Source organism: Rattus norvegicus, chromosome X (assembly GCF_021556685.1).
Source record: "Rattus norvegicus strain SHRSP/BbbUtx chromosome X, alternate assembly SHRSP_T2T, whole genome shotgun sequence".
Classification (NCBI taxonomy): domain Eukaryota; kingdom Metazoa; phylum Chordata; class Mammalia; order Rodentia; family Muridae; genus Rattus; species Rattus norvegicus.
Window position 1 is genome coordinate 136,444,383 of NC_141554.1, and position 19,226 is coordinate 136,463,608.

Below are 19,226 nucleotides of genomic sequence, written 5' to 3' on the forward strand. Positions count from 1 at the left end.
ATGCACTCATTGATAAGTGGCTATTAGCCCAAATGCTTGAATTACCCTAGATCCCTAGAACAAACGAAACTCAAGACGGATGATCAAAATGTGAATGCTTCACTCCTTCTTTAAAAGGGAAACAAGAATACCCTTGGCAGGGAAGAGAGAGGCAAAGATTAAAACAGAGACTGAAGGAACACCCATTCAGAGCCTGCCCCACATGTGGCCCATACATATACAGCCACCCAATTAGACAAGATGGATGAAGCAAAGAAGTGCAGACCGACAGGAGCCGGATGTAGATTGCTCCTGAGAGACACAGCCAGAATACAGCAAATACAGAGGCGAATGCCAGCAGCAAACCACTGAACTGAGAATAGGTCCCCCGTTGAAGGAATCAGAGAAAGAACTGGAAGAGCTTGAAGGGGCTAGAGACCCCATATGTACAACAATGTCAAGCAACCAGAGCTTCCAGGGACTAAGCCACTACCTAAAGACTATACATGGACTGACCCTGGACTCTGACCCCATAGGTAGCAATGAATATCCTAGTAAGAGCACCAGTGGAAGGGGAAGCCCTGGGTCCTGCTAAGACTGAACCCCCAGTGAACTAGACTATGGGGGGGAGGGCGGCAATGGGGGAGGGTTGGGAGGGGAACACCCATAAGGAAGGGGAGGGGGGAGGGGGATGTTTGCCCGGAAACCGGGAAAGGGAATAACACTCGAAATGTATATAAGAAATACTCAAGTTAATAAAAAAAAAATTAAAAAAAAAAGAAAAGGAAAAAAAATGGGGGGCCAAGAAGCTAAGTCTCTGTTGTTTAGTAATTATTATTATTATTACAATTATTATTACAATTATTACAATTATTATTATTATTATTATTATTATTATTATTATTATTATGTGTTCAAGATAGGGTTTCACTGTATAGCCCTGGCTGTCCTGGAACTTGCTCTGTAGACCATGCTGGCCTTGAACTCAGAGACCTGTCTGCTCCTGCCTCCTGAGTGCTTGGACTAAAGGTGTGCACCACTAGCCCCCATCTTGTGATTAATGTTCTAATAATGGTAATGAACTGAAAGTAAACCAGTTGTACTTCTTATTCAATTGGGAAAAGCCACTATGCGGTTTCATGCAATAGCCATATGGAAATGAAAAAACCAGAATAGTCTGAAGAAAAAGGAGGAGCGTCAGGATAAAACTCTTTACTACCAAGGAAAACTTCTATAAGTAAGCTTAGACTGATTGCTTGAAATGTAAAGAAAAGTTAAAAATGTTACAAGACGCAGAACTTTAAGAAACAGAGTCCCACGGAACTCCATATTCCTGACTTAAACACCACTACATCAAGGATGTACTTACTCTTATTTTTCAACTGTGTTAGAAAGAAGTTATGTCTTGGTAAAAGTTTAACACTTAACAATTGGGATTTCATCAATACTGTTAAAAACAGAATGTTTTAAAAATTGAATGGAAAAATGGTAACTGACAAAAAAAAATATCCTTGAGTTAGGTACAGAATTAAAAGCCTAGAGTATCACCAAAGCCCCTACTTCAAAATAAGCCAGTCCCCCCAAAATTTAAAACCCATTGATAGCAGGTATCGGAATGAAAATTAACCTTATGATCGCAAGAAATATACTACATAACAAGTGACGTGAAATGGCTTTAGTATGTTTCAAAGTACAGTTGTATAGATCTGACTTAAAGTAAAAACAGCATAAAACAACCGACTAACCAGATAAAACCCTCCTATTGAATTGGGACTGGAGACTCTGCCTCCTTCCATCTCTTTAGTCCAGTTGTGGTGACACAGGCCTTTAAACTCAGCACTCAGGAGGCCGAGGCAGGTGGATCTCTGTGAGTTTGAGTCCAGCCTGGTCTACACAGCAAGTTCCAGGACAGCCAGGGCTACATAGAAAAACCTAGGGTTTTCCAATTTTCTTTGACTTTTTTGTTTTATGTGTACAGGTGTTTTGCCTGTATGTACATCTGTGTACCACATGTATGCTTAGTGCATGCAGAGGCCAGAATAGGATATCGGAATCTCTGGCACAGAAGTTGCAGATAGTTGTGAGTTATTATGGGGTGCTTGTAATTGAACCTGGGTCTTCTGGAAGAGCAGCCAGTGTTCTTACCAGCTAAGCCATCTCTTCAGCCCATCTTTTGCTAGCTTGTAAAATAGTTCCCATTAGTAAAGTATAAATAGTGGGCTTTGAAGTGTGCTTAAGGAAACAGAACAAGAAGTATTTGATAAAGATCTCAATAGACAAAGCAGGCAGTCTTCATGTGAGAAGGAAAACAATTCTTGATGGATGATACAATCTACAAGTTTTTATATAATTTTATTTATTATAAAATAATTCCCAAGAGTGTTTAACAATACAAATTTTATTAAAAAAATAAGAAATATCGAAACTTCAGAAAAATCTATATTCGATGTAACCAAAATAAACAAACAGCAAAATAAAAAAATATACATCTCTCTATATATTTGTGGGCAAGAAACAAGTGCATTTTTGGTCCCAATAGTTTTGAATATATTATATTTATCTAAGGAATTACATTAATGGCTAAGAAGATAATTTCTAAGTTAATAGCGATGTAACTTAAAACTTCTTTTAAGATCTGTAAGCGGAGTCTTTGTTCTTTGTCTTGAATTCCTGACCACTAAGATGTTATGATAGTCCCAAGATAGAGAGAAATATATTAATGTTTAATGAACTGAACAGATACCACTCCTGCCTTTAAATCCAGCATTTGGGAGGAAGAGGCAGGCAGAAATCTATGAGTTCAAGGTCAGCCTGATCTACCTGGTGAGTATCAGGATAGCCGGGCCTATATAATAGAGACCATGCCTCAAAAAAAAAAAAAAAAAAAAGAAAGAAAGAAAAAAAAAAGAAAAAAGAAACTAACAATAGGTAGCTGCATGAAATACGTAGTGAGTTTTAAAATTTTCCTGCCATTTTAAGCAAACACAAAAGAAAAGAATTAATCAGAAATTACAAATGTAGATAATAAATTTGGTGAATGATAAAAAGTAGGCTATTAAAATTTAATTTTTCAAAAATTAGTAAACACTAGAATTGTTGAGAACTGGTGGAGTAATGGCTAAAACTTTAAATGATACACAAATAACTGTTACTTTGGAGCCATAAACTTCACAAAGTTTGTTTTTCCAAGAATATAAATAAAACCTTCACTCATTTGATGGGTTTTCAGGATTAGAAAAAGCTCATAAGCTTACTCTTATGAAGCAAAGCCCTCAGAGGGAAGTTGTGCTCAAATCTATTTGGTGCACCTTGCAGGCATCAATGGACAATATCACTATCAGCCTTATGGGAGGCCAGTCAGGTAGGAAGGGACTCTGCCTAAGAACTGATAAAATCCTAAGGCATACATTGAAGCAGGTCTCACAGTCAAATCACATTCCTTGGAAAGAGAGACCAGGCATTCAGTTGTGTCCATTGAAGGGGGACACTGTCCAGGAGTACACTGGACATTTTTTTCGAAATGTTGTCTGTGTTGCCTTTGCATCTGAAAAACAGACCAATGACAAAGAATGAAGGGGAAAAAAGCTATTTGACTACCAAGACTTATAAAAAAATTAAGAAGCAAACAAAACAGAAGAAAAGAAACCAGACAAGCTATACCATTTGACATGTAATATTCTGAAGGCGAGTACAGCAGAGAAAAATACGAATTATCTGAAACAAAGCAAGAATAGACTACAGCACTAAAGTTCCTTCTCCAGAGCCGAGTGGAGAAGAAAAGCATGTTAAGATATCTTAACCTGACACAAGGATAAGAGAGTAAGATCTACTGCCATCCAAAAGCTGGAAAGCGCTGGATAACGAGAGCTTGTGTTGTGAATTTTCACGGCCTTCACAGAAAACACCTCAGAACTTTGAACTTAGAAAACTGTATTTGGGAAAGCAAATACTGCAGAACTTTGAACTTAGGAAATTCCAACTTGTCTTGCACCAGGTTGCACGAGCTTCACAGAGCAGGAATCTATTTGAGCAGGCCACTTAAAAACAAAAGGAAAAACACTTTAATATTTTCATTTCTATTAGTGAGACACTTAAAAATTGCAACAGTGCTAAAATCTATCAAATTGTGCAGAATGAAAATTAGACTTACTCAGAAGTGGATTCAGAAGTTCCGGTTCTTTCAGTAACTGAAATCAGAGAAGGCTTTATGTTTACAAATGCAATACATGAAGACTGTGTATCAATTTAATTTTTAAGAGCTCACACTGTGATAGAGAAAAACTACTGGCCCAAAAATCATAAATTCAAAGGAACAGACACATGTACATACCATTCTCTATTACAACTTGGCAAGTATGAGTTTTACGTTGATTTAAGTGTTTAGCCATACGGTCTAAGCCAGAAGTATCGGCTAGGAAGTCACATTTAAGGCACACCAGAGTGATGCCCCTATGAAAAGAGAAGACTAATAAGACAGAGGATCACATGTGGAAATACATGCATAAATTCAGTAATTGTTCTGTGTAATAACTCCTGATTTTTATTTTATGTGCCATCATTGTCATTTCACAATTTGTTACAAATATGAACTATCTTTATGTTTCTTAAAGGGTAGGGGTTGTAGGAAGCATTTACTTTGCATATGCAAGGCCCTAGGTTTAGGCTCTGAAAAAAAAGGATGCTCAAGAAAATAGCCTAGCCCCTGCTAAATTATGCTATCTTTTAGTGCTTTCTAAATTATATACTCTCGGGGTTGGGGATTTAGCTCAGTGGTAGAGCACTTGCCTAGCAAACGCAAGGCCCTGGGTTCGGTCCCCAGCTCCGAAAAAAAAAAAAAAAAGAAAAAAGAAGAAAAAAAATAAATTATATACTCTCAATTTGTTGCTAAAATATTCACATCCAGAGACTCAAAATAGTCTTGGCTCAACTAGCAACTTGTACAACTCATATAAGTCATGGTGATTCCGTGCCTTGGCTTAGTATTTGGAACTGTGGGGCTGGAGAGATGGCTCAGTGGTTAAGAGCACTGGTTGCCCTTCCAGAGGTCCTGAGTTTTCAATCCCCAGCAACCACATGGTGGCTCACAACCATCTGTAATAGGATCTGATGCCCTCTTCTGGTGTGTCTGAAGACAGTGACAGTGTATACATAAGATAAATATATTTTAAAAAACGAACAAAAGCCTAACAAGAACAACAAAAAAGAAATATAGAGGTCTGAAAAAGATTTCAAAATCTCTTTTTAAAGCTAATAAGCACTAGGATATTCTCTGTATACCAAATTACTAGGTACTTTGGACACAACAGCAAACAAAAAGGTTCAGTTGTTGAAGCATATAATCTAGTGCATTTAAGTCAGAATAAAGTTAGAGGAGATATGAAGACTGTAAATTTAGTAATTTAATATAATTATTAGTTTGTTAACAAAGCAGATACATACCTGATGTTTTACTTGTGTTTTGTTTGCTTTGAGACAGGGTCTCACGATTAGCCCAGTGGGACCTTGAACTCAGGATGTTCCTGCTTCTTTTCCCCACTGCTGGAATTATAGGTGTGAGCCACCACACCCAGTTTCGTCATATCAAACACCGTACATTTTTCTAAGTCTAAAAGCTAGTAGTATACCGTATGCTGATTGTTTTCATCTGCAGCTCTGGTCTTAATATCTCGTTTTATATTAACAAACATAATGATTGTTGAGTGACAATCATTTAGGTTTTAAACTAGGTATACCAACACCTGGTTAGAAAGTGTAATTACAACTTTTAAAGAGAAAGAACAGGAAAAGATCAATTAATTACCTGAGAGCTCGTGAATGCTTCTTAAAAATACAAAGCTGCTTACTTGGGTGGTCATTGTGAGAGCTGATCGATGAAAGACAAACAAGACTTTATTACTTTTATGATCTAATAAGTCATACGAACTTTGAGCATGTTTTTAAGTCTATGCTTATTTTCTTACTTTTGAATAGAAGTTAATGACATAAGCAATGAGATTATATTGGTCACTGGTGTGGCCTGTGATCAATATAAGTACCCATCCATTAATATGTTAGGATTGTAACCTCCTGTCACCTCAATCAACGTAATGGCATTAGGAAAGACTTTGGGAAATAAATAAATAAATAGGTTACAAAAGCAGAATCCTTACACACAGGATTTGTGTCCCTATAAAAATGGACCCAGGACAGCTAGCTGGCTTGTCCCCTCTACTGTGTAACATAGTGTGAAGGGATGGGCTCTCCACCAGAACACTTCTTCTTGTTGACATGTCTGTTTCTTTCTCCCATTTCTTTCCTTTTTTTCTCTCTCTCTTTACAATTTTTTACTTTTTAAAAAAGATGTATTTATTTACTTTTATTTTATGAGTGTTTTGGCTGCATGTGTATGCCCGTGCGCCACCTTCTCATGGAGGCCAGAAGAGAACACCAGATCCCCTGAAGCTGGAGTTTCTGAATCCACTTACAGAGAAACAGATTCTTTTCCCAGATAACGTCACTGTTTTTAGTGAATAAGCACACGGTTGAGTATACACTTAGTTTTCTGTGTTTGCCACTGAATGAGGGCAAAGATCGAAGTTTACGGGCTGGAGGGAAGGAGAGGGAATGCAAGGGAATGTTCTTTAGCATCATTCAAACCCGGAGCCGGGGGATTAGAGATGGCGCAGCCACTTGGCTTCATTTCCTAGCACCCACAATCTTGTCACCCCAGTTCTAGAAAATCTGACACTGTCTTCTGGTGTCCACGGGTACTACACCAGCTCAGCGCATGTATACATAGGCAGGCAGGCAACTCATTAATACACGCAAAAGAAATGTTTTTTTTTTTTTTCGGAGCTGGGGACGGAACCCAGGGCCTTGCGAGTGCTAGGCAAGCGCTCTACCACTGAGCTAAATCCCCAGCCCTAAGAAATGTTTTTAAACATGCATTTACTTAACAAAACCATTTTAATTTTATTAATTTAACTGTTTTTTTAAATAATTTCTGTCCCATTGGTTTTATCAATTACTACACTTGAAAACATACAAGGGACATTCTAGACATTCTCTATTTCTATGTTCCTACTTCCACGAGACACACTTGGGCTTGTAATAGGACAACTGTGTCTTTAAAACAAACAAACGAACAAACAAACGCCTGGAAGAGTAGTAATTTTTGATAAAGGGTCTCATGAAGTCCAGGCTAGCTTTAAAATTAATATACAGCTGGAGATAAGCCTGAATTTCTTATCTTTCTGCCTCTATATCCCAACTGCTGGATTAATAGGCATAAGCCATTAAATCTGGATGGCATTATTTTTGTGCTGTGGACTGAACCTAGAACTTTATATAGGTTAGGTAATGGTGTACCACGATGCTACACCCACAGACCAGAAAGGTAATTCTGACTGTCACATTCAACTCACCTCATATGATTTGTAAAGGCTTTGTTACAGTTAGTGGTATACTTGCAAAAATCACAATTTATATATGTAGAAAAGTGGCTTGAAAAATCTTTTATTTTGGAATGGCACTCAATACACGTGTGAGTTCCCTGGTGACACCTTATGGAGATGGAAAAATAATAAAAAATATATTATACAATAAAAATGATAAAGAAACCTTTATTTTTAAAAATAAACTATTCATTTATTAAGATTATCAGTAATTTGCATTCATAATAGAAAACTCAAATAATTTTGACATCAAGAAATTGAAAGGATGCACTCCAAGGTTAAAGAAACACTAACACTTAATTGATACAGATCTTTAAGATTATTAAATCTTAAATTTAATAGATATTTAAACTTTGAAACAAATAAGTAAAAGTTTAACACATGTAAATATTGTGAGGGTGGCCAACCAATGACCCAAGCCATGAGAGGAAGCTCATGCCAACGTTGCCTTGGTGACCAGGAACCAGAGGCTGGATGGCTTATAGACCTAAAGTAGAACCAAACTTGACTGAACAAAAGAATGAAAAAGCCAATAAAGTGATTCCTAATAATACTCTGTTATAATCCTAGATTGGTGCCTAGCCCAATTGTCATCAGAGGCTTGCTCTGGCAGGTGATGGGAACCGACACAGGGACCCAGACTTAAACATTAGGCGGAGCTCCAACCCTTCAGAAGAGGGGGAGGAAGTACTGTAGGAGTCAGAAGGGTTGAGGACATCAGGAGAACATGGACCACAGAATCAACTAAGCAGGGCTCGTAGGCACTCACAACTAACTGAAAAGGCATCACAGGGCCTGCATGGGTCTGCTCTAGGTCCTCTGCATACATGCTGGAGTTACTTATCTTGGGGGTATTTGTGGGCCTCCTGACAGTGTGAGAGGTGGCATCTTTGATTTTCTTGCCTGTACTTGAGACCCTTTATCCCCTAGTGGGTTGCCTCATTCAGCTTTGATATGAGGCTTTGTTCCTAGTCTTACTGCTATCTTATTGTGTCAAGTTCAGTTGATATCACTGGGAGGCCTGCCCTTTTCTGAAGGGAAATGGAGGAGCAGTGGATCTGGGGGAGAGGGAAAGTTGAGGGAGGGAACTGGTAGGCTGTATTCGAGAATAAAAAAAAAGATTATCAAAAAGAGATTTAAATTTTGAAAATTTGCTTTGAAGTAATAAGCTAAAACAAGTGCAAACAGTCTAACACATGTAATAGTTCCCTAGGGTGAGAAAGACTTAATTAAGCAATTTAGTGTCATAAGGCAAAAATACAATGTTTAAAATTAGTGCAGAAAATTAAAGTCACAGAATAAACACAGAAGTTCTAATTCTCACCAGTTGTGAAAAGTACCATTTTATTATTTGCTGTCTTCATAATAGAAAAATGATTGACATATAAGTGTGTTAGAAGGTTCTTTGACATGGTAATAAGCATTTAACTTTTGAGATTACATTAGTATCACATATAATGAATAAAGATCGTACCGTAAGTTCCTCAAATCTATGCTGAATTTGTTTTTCCTGGTGCGCTGTCTCTTTTGCTTGTTGGACGGCTTGGCTTTGGATTTAGTTGTACCTGTACCTGGCTTACTTGCATTGGTCTTACCAGTCGTGGTTGACATTGTTTGAGGGCTAGTTGTGGTAACTTTATTTGCGGACACTTTTGAGTTATTCTTAGTAGTTGTATTCTTAGTAGTAGTTGTTTTAGACTTTGGGACTGAGAGCTGAAGAGAAGTGCTTGGGATAGTACTAGAAGGCGGGCTTGACGATCGTGATTGAATAGATCCTAAGGAAGCTCGAATAGTAACCTATGAAATCAAATCAGGATATATGGTTAGAAGATTATGAAAATGGTATTAAAACATTGCTTGTAAGGCCTTACATTCAGTTCTCTGATATGTGTGTGTTTGCGTGTGTGTATATACTGAAGCAGGCTCTCACTTGAACACAGAGCCTGCAGATTTGGCTAGCCGAGCTAGCTAGCTTGCAAGACAAGTATCTCGTCTCTGCCTTCCACATTTTGGGACTCCAGTTGGGCCATCAGGCTTACCCAGATCTGTTTCTATGCAGATGCCAGGCATCCAAAACTTCAGCCTTCTCATTTGTATGAGTATTTTCCCCACTGAACCATCTCTCCAGCCCCAAGCCCTTATATTTATGATCAAATGCTTTGTTTTATAAGAGTGCCAAAACAATTCAAAGCAGGAACAACCATTCTATCAATATTTAAGCAGTGCAGTAAAAACTGACACCCACATACATATAGAAGGGTGAATTTGAAACCTCATTTCATATTAACATAAACAATTAATTCAACATATACCAAGGCCTAAATCTTAAGTGTTAAAACTACAAAACTCTCAAAAATTAAAAAATAAATTCCTATTCTATGGGAGTTAGGCAACGACTTCTACTTTTTGGGGCAGTGGGTAGGAGGAGACACTCTGTATATAGCCTTGGCTGTTCTGGAACTCATTATACAGACCAAGCTGATCTTAAACTCACAGATATCCACCTGCCTCTGCTTCCACGGTATATTGGGATTAAAGACACCGCCATACCTGCAGGCAATGAGTCCTTATGTACGCCATCCAAAGCATAAGCAAACAACAAAATGACAAGCGGGCATCTCCTTAAAGATGCTGTAAACACTAAACACACATGTCAGGAAAGGAGCCACAATTCCATTCCCGGGTACATTCCAAGAAAAATGAAACATGTGCTTGCACAAAAACTTTTACAAACTACCCAGAGCATCAGTACAATAGTCGAAAGAAACGAAATTCTACCAATAAATGAATTAAAATATCTACCCAATGGAATAGTGTTCAGCCATGGAAGGAATGAAGAAGTGAAACATGCTACAAGATAGATGTTATACCAAATAAAATAAATACTCAAAGAGTACGTGTTTATGATTTTATTTATATGAAATTTTGAAAATGGGGAAATTCATAAGAGATTAAAGCTTTCAAGTGATGCTGGAATACAGTCATTGTTAATGGATGTAAAGATCCTTTTACTGATAATGCAAATGGTATAAAATTGCATAAGATGATGTTTTCACAACTCTGTGTAAATGTAAATAAAACCACTTAACTAAGCACTTTAAAAGGAAAAATACTTTGGGACATGAACTGTATTCTAAATAAGTTGTTCCAAAAAAATCAGCATAATTCAAAAAGTCAAATATCATTCTTTAAAATAGCAAATATGAAGTGCAATCAGATACATTTTCTATTTATTCTATCTTTTGTAGGTTTTTGTGTAGGTGTGTGTGTGTGTGCATACTATGGTGAACATGTAGCGGTCAAAGAATAACTCTAGATTGAATCTCTCTTTTTCTTTTTATAAGGATTCCAGAAATCAATGGATTTCAGGTGATCAGACTTGCACTGTTGGGTACAAGTATCTCTACCCACTGACCCACTTTTACATACATTTTAAATGGTCTTACCAGTTAAATGAAAATTACTTAGATATTTATTTGCTGTTGAAATAATTTCATATTGGTAACATGGAAACATGGATTTTAATGGATAATTTAGAAGTCAATGCAAATTATCTAAAGAATGTACTTTTCCAGCCCTTCCCTGTTAGGGATTTAGTCCATCTAAGTTTCTTTATCTAAAATGCAGGGGTAATACTAGCTCACTTGTCTGTCTTGTTGGATCGTTGGCTGGATAAATTAAAAGGTATAAAGAAGACAACAATTATTAATGTCATTATATTACAATATGAAAATTTCGGAGGTTTGCAATATTCACATTAGTATTCTGTATGTCTAGGCACAACATGAGACAAATGGATTACAAGAAGTTAACATTGGAATGCATTTCTTACTCTAGATGTTTACAGCATTGTTCTATATTATTTTAGGTCATTCTAATAGCAGATATACAAAAAATGTATGCACTAAAAGCCAAATATGAAAGGAATAATTGATTTTGGATTATCCATCCATCTGCTGGACCACATATTCACGAGTAAACTTTATATATAAAGAAGCCAGAGGAAAAAATATGGCAAACACAGAAAACTAAATTTATAGTCAAATGTCTGCTTAGTAACTAAAAGCAGTACTGTTATCCAGGAAAAGAATCTGTTTCTCTGTAAGGAGATTCAGTAACATCAACTTTAATATACCTATGAGATTCAAAGCGCTATGATGGATGCTTGGAACACAATAAATTAAATGTGACTTGCAGTCTCAAGTGCCTTGTAGTCTAGCAGGTAATATATTAAAAAAATAGCTTATGGAATACAAAAACCACTTAGTGATTCAGCTTCAATGACTACAAAGGAATATCTCAAAGCACATGCCAATCAACTCAAACAACAGTCAAAAGTTTTTCCTTTTGGAGTCTAAGAATAATAAAACCTGGTCGAAAGCACAGATGGCTCAGCACTTAAGAATATTCAATGCTTTTGCAGAAAGCCAGAGTTTAATTCCCAGAATCCATGTAGGCCAGTCACAACTGCCTGTAGCCCCAGGGTATACCTATACAGGTATATAGCACATGTTGACAAGTGCATGCACACACACATATACACGTGGGTTAAAAAAGCAGTATAACATTAACTTTATTTCTTTTTTTGTTTTTTTAAAATTATTTTTATTTATTTTTATTTATATGAGTACACTGCAGCTGTCTTCAGACACACCAGAGGAGGGTACCAGATCTCATTACAGATGGTTGTGAGCCACCATGTGGTTACTGAGAATTGAACTCAGGACCTCTGGAAGAGCATCTGGCGCTCTTAACCATTGAGCCATCTCTCTAGCTGTAACTTCAGTTCTTTTTTTTCCCCCGGAGCTGGGGACCAAACCCAGGGCCTTGTGCTTGCTAGGCAAGCGCTCTACCACTGAGCTAAATCCCCAACCTCGTAACTTTAGTTTTTAACACACAGAGACATAGTTAAAAAAAGTTAACAAAACCTTAACTTTTGTTCTTAACACACACACACACACACACACACACACACACACACAGACAAAATTAAAAAGAATAATAAAATCTTAATTTTATTTCTTTTTTTTTTTTTTGTTCTTTTTTTTCGGAGCTGGGGACCGAACCCAGGGCCTTGCGCTTCCTAGGTAAGCGCTCTACCACTGAGCTAAATCCCCAGCCCCTTAATTTTATTTCTTAATAAAAATAAGGAAAACATTTTCATCATATTTAATAGATTTTAAGACCAGATAGGAGTTCCTCCTCCCTCCTTTTTTTTGAGACAAAAGCATGGAGCCCTGGCTGTTTTGGAACTCACTACGTATATCAGGCTCTCTTCAAACTCAGAGATCCGCCTGCCTTTGCCTATTGTGAAGGCATATAGCACCTCACCTAGTCCAGGCACTTACAAGACAAATGCTAAAATACAACATGTTTAATACTTACTTTTGTTCCAGGAGGCAATCCTTCTAGTTCTTTAGGCTTTATAAATGTACGATGTTCTAACTTATGATCTATTTTCTCCTTGGAGGTCAAAAATTGTAGTCTGCATTTTGGGCAACGATAAATTCCTTTTTTCTGTTTATAAAAAAATAGAAATAATATTAAAATATATTTTCTTTTCTTTTCTAAGGAAGAGTCTCACTATATAGTCCCAGTTGCTCTTAAAAAAATCTGCATGTGGTACAGTTTGTTGGTCTCTTGTGATCCTCCTGTTTCTGCCGTGCTAGCGCTAGGATTATAGATATGTACCACTATGGTCTAGAGACACTAACGACCACCTGCCTCAAACACTGAGACCTGCTCTTGTCAAATTATCTCCGTAATTTAAAAACTGGATGTCAGCATGTAAAAGAATGCAAATAGGTTCATATTTATCACCCTGCACAAAAAAGTCCAAGTGGATCAAACATCTCAATGAAAACTGGATACACTAAATTTAATAGAACAGAAAGTGGGGAAGAGACTTGAACTCATTGGTACAGGAGACAACTTCTTGCCCTCAGGCCCTAAGATCAACCAATGATAAAAGGGACCTCATGAAACTGCAATGCATCTCTAAGGCGAAGGACACTGTCAATAAGACTAAACAGCAGCCTACAGATTGGGAAAGGATCCTCACCAACTCTACATCCGACAGAGGGCTAATATCCAAAATTTACAAAGAACTCAGGAAGTTAGACACCAACAACCCAAATAACCCAATTAAAAATGGGGTACAGAACTACACAGAGAATTCTCAACAGGAGTGTCAAATGGTGTACAAGCACTTCAAGAAATGTTCAAAGTCCCTGGTCATCAGGGAATTGCAGATCAAAACTGAGGCTCCACCTTACAGCCATCAGAACGGCTAAGACCAAAACTCAAGAGACAGAAGATGCTGGCGAGCATGTGGATGCTGGCGAGCATGTGGAGCAAGGGGAACTCCTCCATTGCTGGCGGGAACGCAAACTCATGCAACTACTTTGGGAATCAATTTGGTGGCTTCTCAGAAAACTGGGAATACTTCCACCTCAGACTCAGCTATACCACTCCTGGGCATATACCAAAAAAAAAGATGGTTCCCCATCCCACAAAGACATTTACTCGACTGTGTTCCTAGCAGCTTTATTCATAATAGCCAGAAACTGGAAACAACCTAGATGTCCCTCCATTGAAGAATGGATAAAGAAAATGTGATCTATCTATATAATGGAATGTTATGCAGTTATTAAAAACAAAGACATCCTGAATTTTGTAGGCAATGGATAGAACTTGAGAATATCCTGAATGCAGTAACCTAGCCACCAAAGGGCATATACATGATGTGTACTCACTTGTAAGTAGATATTAGCCAGAAAGTACAGGCTACTCATGCTCCACTCCACAGATCCAAAGAAATTAAACAAAAAGGAAGACTCAGGCGAGGAAGCTTGAATCCCGCTTAGGAAAATAAAATAGTCATAAGAGGCAGATGGAGAGGGGAGTCTATGGGAGGAGAATGGGGGTGGTTTCAGGATCAGGTGTGCGGAGAGACAGAGTAGATGGCTAGATGGTCATTGAGAATGAATGGAAATCTGTAGCTGGTGGGAGTAGGGGACTGGGGGGCATTTCAAGGACTTGCCAGAGACTCAGTATAGGGGAAGCTCCCAGGAATTAATGGGGTACCTTAGCTGAGCCTCACAGCACTGGGGATATGGAACCTGAAGAGGTCACTTCCTGTAGCCAGGCAGGAACCCCAGTGGAGCAATAGGGACACCAACCTACCCACAAAACTTTTGACCCAAAATTTACCCTGCCTACAAGAAATGCAGGGATGAGGAATGGGGCAGAGACTGAGGGAATGTCCAAACAATAACCAACCCAACTAGAGAGCCACCCCATGGGCAAGCACCAATCCTAACACTATGAATGATACTCTGTTATGCTTGCAGACAGGAGTCTAGCATGGCTGTCCTCTGAGAGCCTCCACCCAGCAGCTGACTCGGACAGATGCAGACACCCACAGCCAAACAATTGAGGGCCCTAAAAGGGATAGGAATCCACAGGAAGACCAACAGAATCAACTAAGCTGGACACTTGGGGGCTCTCAGAGACTGAACCAGCAACCAAAGAGCATACAGAGGCTGGACCTAAGCCTCCTAGCACATATGTAGAAGAGGCAGCTTGGTCTTCATAGGGGACTCAAACAACTGGAGCAGGGGCTATTCCTAAAGCTGTGGCCTGTCTGTGGGATATGTTCCTCTAACTTGGCTACCTTGTCTGGCCTCAGCAGGTGAAGAAGCGCCTAGACCTGCAGAGATTTGATGTGCCAGGGTAGGGGAATGGTAGGGGTGTCATCCACTTTCTCAGGGAAGGGGAACAGTGATTGGAATGTAAAGTGAACAAAAAAAATGTAAAGCCACTACCTCACTATCTCCCAACATCAATAGATAATGCCATAATATCCTTTCCTTTCATTTTTGGTGCTAGGAATCATACGCAGGGCCTTATGCTACCGCAAGGCTATACTGAGTCATTCATTCACTCACTTGTTTTTGAAGGACTGGAGATGAATTTCAGGTAGGCTAGGCAAGTACTTTATTCCACCTTTTTAAGCAACTTTGATTATAAATTTGATAAACTACCAAGCATGCGAGATTACAACAACAAATTACATTTTATTTTTATCCTTAGAAAAAGTAAATGTTTTACTTTTGATATCTTCATTGTTTAACAAGTTGGTAAAGCAAATTTAACATTTAAAACAAACAAAAGACTAGGTGGGCATGGTTGCACATGCCTTTAACCTAAGCCTTAGCGGTTAAGAGGCAGGCAGAACTCTCAGTTTGAGCCAGCCTGGTCTACATAGCAAGTTCCAGGAGCTACATGATAAGATCCTATTTCAAACAAATAATCAAAGAAACCCAAACAGAAAACTATAAAAAAAAAAACCAAAAAACTAAAAACATAAAACCTAACTAGAAACTCTTAAGAAGGTTATAGAAATAGATTTAAATGGCAGATCTGTCCACCAGAATGTTCTATAGTTGCATTATCCATTGTGAAACCTACCACTTACAAGTGGGCAGTGAGTGCTTTAAATTTAAGAAGTGGGGGTTGGGGATTTAGCTCAGTGGTAGAGCACTTGCCTAGCAAGCGCAAGGCCCTGGGTTCGGTCCCCAGCTCCGAAAAAAAAAAAAAACTTATAAATTTAAGAAGTGCAACTAAGAAGGTAATTTTGTTATTTTACTTTTTCGTGGGTCTAAATTCAAGCAGACACATAGCAATAGATGTTATGGGGCTGAGCTGCATGCATATGGACACATAAAAGAACTCTTTCCAATTTACTGTTTAATAATCCTTTGACTAAGTCCTCAGCCATATTCTTACTTTGCTGATACAAAACAGAACTCGAGAAAAACCAAGTCACTTGTTTATAACCATTTACTGTTCTTTCTATATCTGTTAATTGGAATATTTATATATTCTCATTGACTACACATATTATATATATATGATTTTGTGCACAATAAGCGTAAACTATTACTTCTCTATAAATCTGTATGTCCACAGGCATATAATTGTTTCTTTATAAACATATAATCATCAAGGAAAACCAAAACAAAGTAGTGTACACAAAAGTATCTAGTACAATTTCTGGTGCACAGCAGGCAAATGATAAATATAATTTCTTCATGATGTTCAAAGTGACATACATAATAAAGGTAATGTTTCTGTTTTATATAATACTGTACCATTTTATCTAATATTCGCTGATGTCATGAATACTAGGAACCTGAAGCTTTCATATGTCACAGTACAAATCCACATATCCTCTTGGCAATACTCACTTCTCTTTCCTGTCCAGAATGGAACAGAGCACTACACTACATGCTTCCCTGTAAAAGTATCATGAAAGGGCCCTGATTGCTTATCCAATACCACCTGGTCAGTCCTGAGATCATATACGTACAGGTAACGTTACACGGACTGAGCAGGTTATCTATAGAGGTGCACATGTGTCTGTGTATGTTTGGTGTATGTAACAAGTAAAAAAAAAAGAGGCTATGAAGTTGAGAGACAGTAAGAAGGGAGGGTATATGGGAGGTGTTGGAGAGAGGAAAAGGGGTGAAATAATATTAAAATTTCAAAATCTTATTATATATTTAAAAACCTACTTGTTCCATATTTTTACAATATCTCAGTATATGGAAATTCCCTTCCTTTAGCATCTCATAACAAAGCAGACTTGGTTACTCTTTACTCTCCTCTTTCTTACACATTAATATGAGCTATATGATGCTATTAGTAATACATTTAAAAAATTTATCTTTGTGTTTTCATTACCTCTAATCACTGCTACCATCCATACTAGTTTAAAGCCACCCATGGGCTTTGAAACAGGCTCCTGTTTCTCTCCTTTATCTACTACTATGATCCTTTCCAAAGCTGTCAGGGAGACCTTAAAAACATTTTGCATTTTTTACTTGCTTCCCACGAACACTCAGGAACTCTGATTCTGACTTACAAGGCCTACTTAATCTGGTTTGCCTTCCATTACAACCTCAGCCACTACTTTTCCTATTGCTTCTTTCCTGTGCTGCAGTCACATTAACACTCTTGCTATTCCTCTAACAGCCCAAGTATATGCTCACCTCACTATCTAACCCACTTAAAATGTTCCTACTGTTTGGAATATTCTCTTTCTGATGGCCATAATACATATTGCCTTATCCCCTATGGAGAGGCCCTCTTTGATCAACTCATATAAAAAAGGAGAACCTATTTATGGTGGCTTGAATATGCTTGGCTCAGGGAGTGGCACTATTAAGAGGTGTGGCCTTATTGAAGGAAGTGTATTACTCTGGGGGTGGACTTTGAGACCCTCATTCTAGCTGCCTAGAAGCCAGTCTTCTCCTGTTTGCCTTTGGAACAAGATATTAAACTTTCAGCTCCTCCAGCACCATGCTTCCTGCCTTGATGATAATGGAGTGAACCTCTGAACCTGTAAGGTATTCCCAGTTAAATGTTGCCTTGGTCATGGTGTCTCTTCATAGCAACAGAAATCCCAGTTAAGACAGGTACAAAGAGTGGAGGGATACATGTCAGCACTGAGCACAATTCAACGAGTTTAAAATGTCTGCTATTCCATTAAGAGAACATTTTCCCGGGGTTGGGGATTTAGCTCAGTGGTAGAGTGCTTGCCTAGCCAGTGCAAGGTCCTGGGTTCGGTCCCCAGCTCCAAAAAAAGAACCAAAAAAAAAAAAAAAAAAAAAAAAAAAAAAAAAAAAAGAACATTTTCCCAGGGGCCTGGGTTGGAGATATTAATCTAATATTCAAATTAACTAAATTAAATTTTCTACATCTGTATGTATGTATGTATGTATGTATGTATGTATGTATGTATGTATATGTATGTATGTATGTTGCAAGGTACTAAGGTTGAGGAAGACAGAAAAATAACATGGTGTGATACCAAAGAAAGAGTGATTTGTTCCAAAGGTTAACAAACAAAGAAACAAACAAAAGACAAAACAGAGCACAAAAACTTCCCTGTACTAAAATTTTTGACAAGCATATAATACAGTTTGATGGATTTGAAGGGTTTTCAAGAGTAATATTAACTATGTGGAATTCCTGCCTTTTTTAAACCTACCATTGTGGATTTTAAGTCAGTGGTAAGTTTGAGCTCTGAATCAATTTTGGCCATCATTTGTTGAGGAATCTGATATTGGTCAATTTATTGTATATAAAGCTTTGTTTTCCCTTCTATAAAATAGAGATAATCACATACTCATTTCATAGGATGTCTGTTAAAATAATGGACAGCACTGGCTAACTCTAAGTTCAATAATTATTAATAAGGTAAGTTCCAGTACAAGACTAAAACTGCTCAGCTCTGGATTTTTGGTCTTTTGTAAATAATGACTCAAACTGATAATACTTGAGAAATACATGATAAGCCTTATCAAAAGATTTTTTTCCTCTTTCCTGCTGAATGTCTATGTCTTAGGTATTCTAAACTTAATGAATGGGGCCGTGAGTAGAGCAGTTTCTGAGTCTCAGAGGCTTACATGAATTCTTGTGTTGAAATCCTGAGCTCCAATGTAACAGCATTGGGAGACAGTATTTGGACGGTAATTAGACCATGAAGGCAAAACCCTTATAAGTGGGATAGTGTCCTTATAAATGAGAGGGTTCTTTGCCTTTGCCAGACAGAATTTTGGTGCCTTGAAATCAGACTTTTCAGTCTCTTGAACTGTGATACATAAATATTTCTTATTTGAGCCATTTGGTTTATGACAGTGTGTTATAGATGGCTGCCTGTATAAACTCAGAGACTACTCACAGTGTGTCCATGATCTCCATGGATACTGTCAGGTTTGTTGATTCAGTAGAGTTACTTCGGAGATT

At 37.8% G+C, this 19,226-nt stretch overlaps 1 protein-coding gene across 6 annotated transcripts in view; it reads right to left on the reverse strand.

Annotated features, from left to right (window-relative positions):
• Positions 1 to 2,317: 2,317 nt before the first annotated feature.
• Zfp280c (zinc finger protein 280C) overlaps positions 2,318 to 19,226 on the reverse strand; it is a 63,626-nt gene continuing 46,717 nt past the window's right edge. For 5 of the 6 annotated variants that reach the window (XM_087599642.1, XM_087599640.1, XM_087599639.1 and 2 more), the window contains 7 exons: positions 12,798 to 12,929; positions 8,887 to 9,209; positions 7,383 to 7,520; positions 5,780 to 5,842; positions 4,310 to 4,428; positions 4,130 to 4,166; positions 2,360 to 4,016 (listed from right to left, as the gene is read on the reverse strand). In XM_087599642.1, coding sequence (XP_087455768.1) covers positions 4,001 to 4,016; positions 4,130 to 4,166; positions 4,310 to 4,428; positions 5,780 to 5,842; positions 7,383 to 7,520; positions 8,887 to 9,209; positions 12,798 to 12,929 — 828 coding nt within the window. In that variant the 3' untranslated portion in view covers positions 2,360 to 4,000. Of the gene's footprint in view, positions 4,017 to 4,129; positions 4,167 to 4,309; positions 4,429 to 5,779; positions 5,843 to 7,382; positions 7,521 to 8,886; positions 9,210 to 12,797; positions 12,930 to 19,226 lie in introns of all 6 variants that reach the window. The other variant, NM_001427656.1, reaches the window with a different exon arrangement.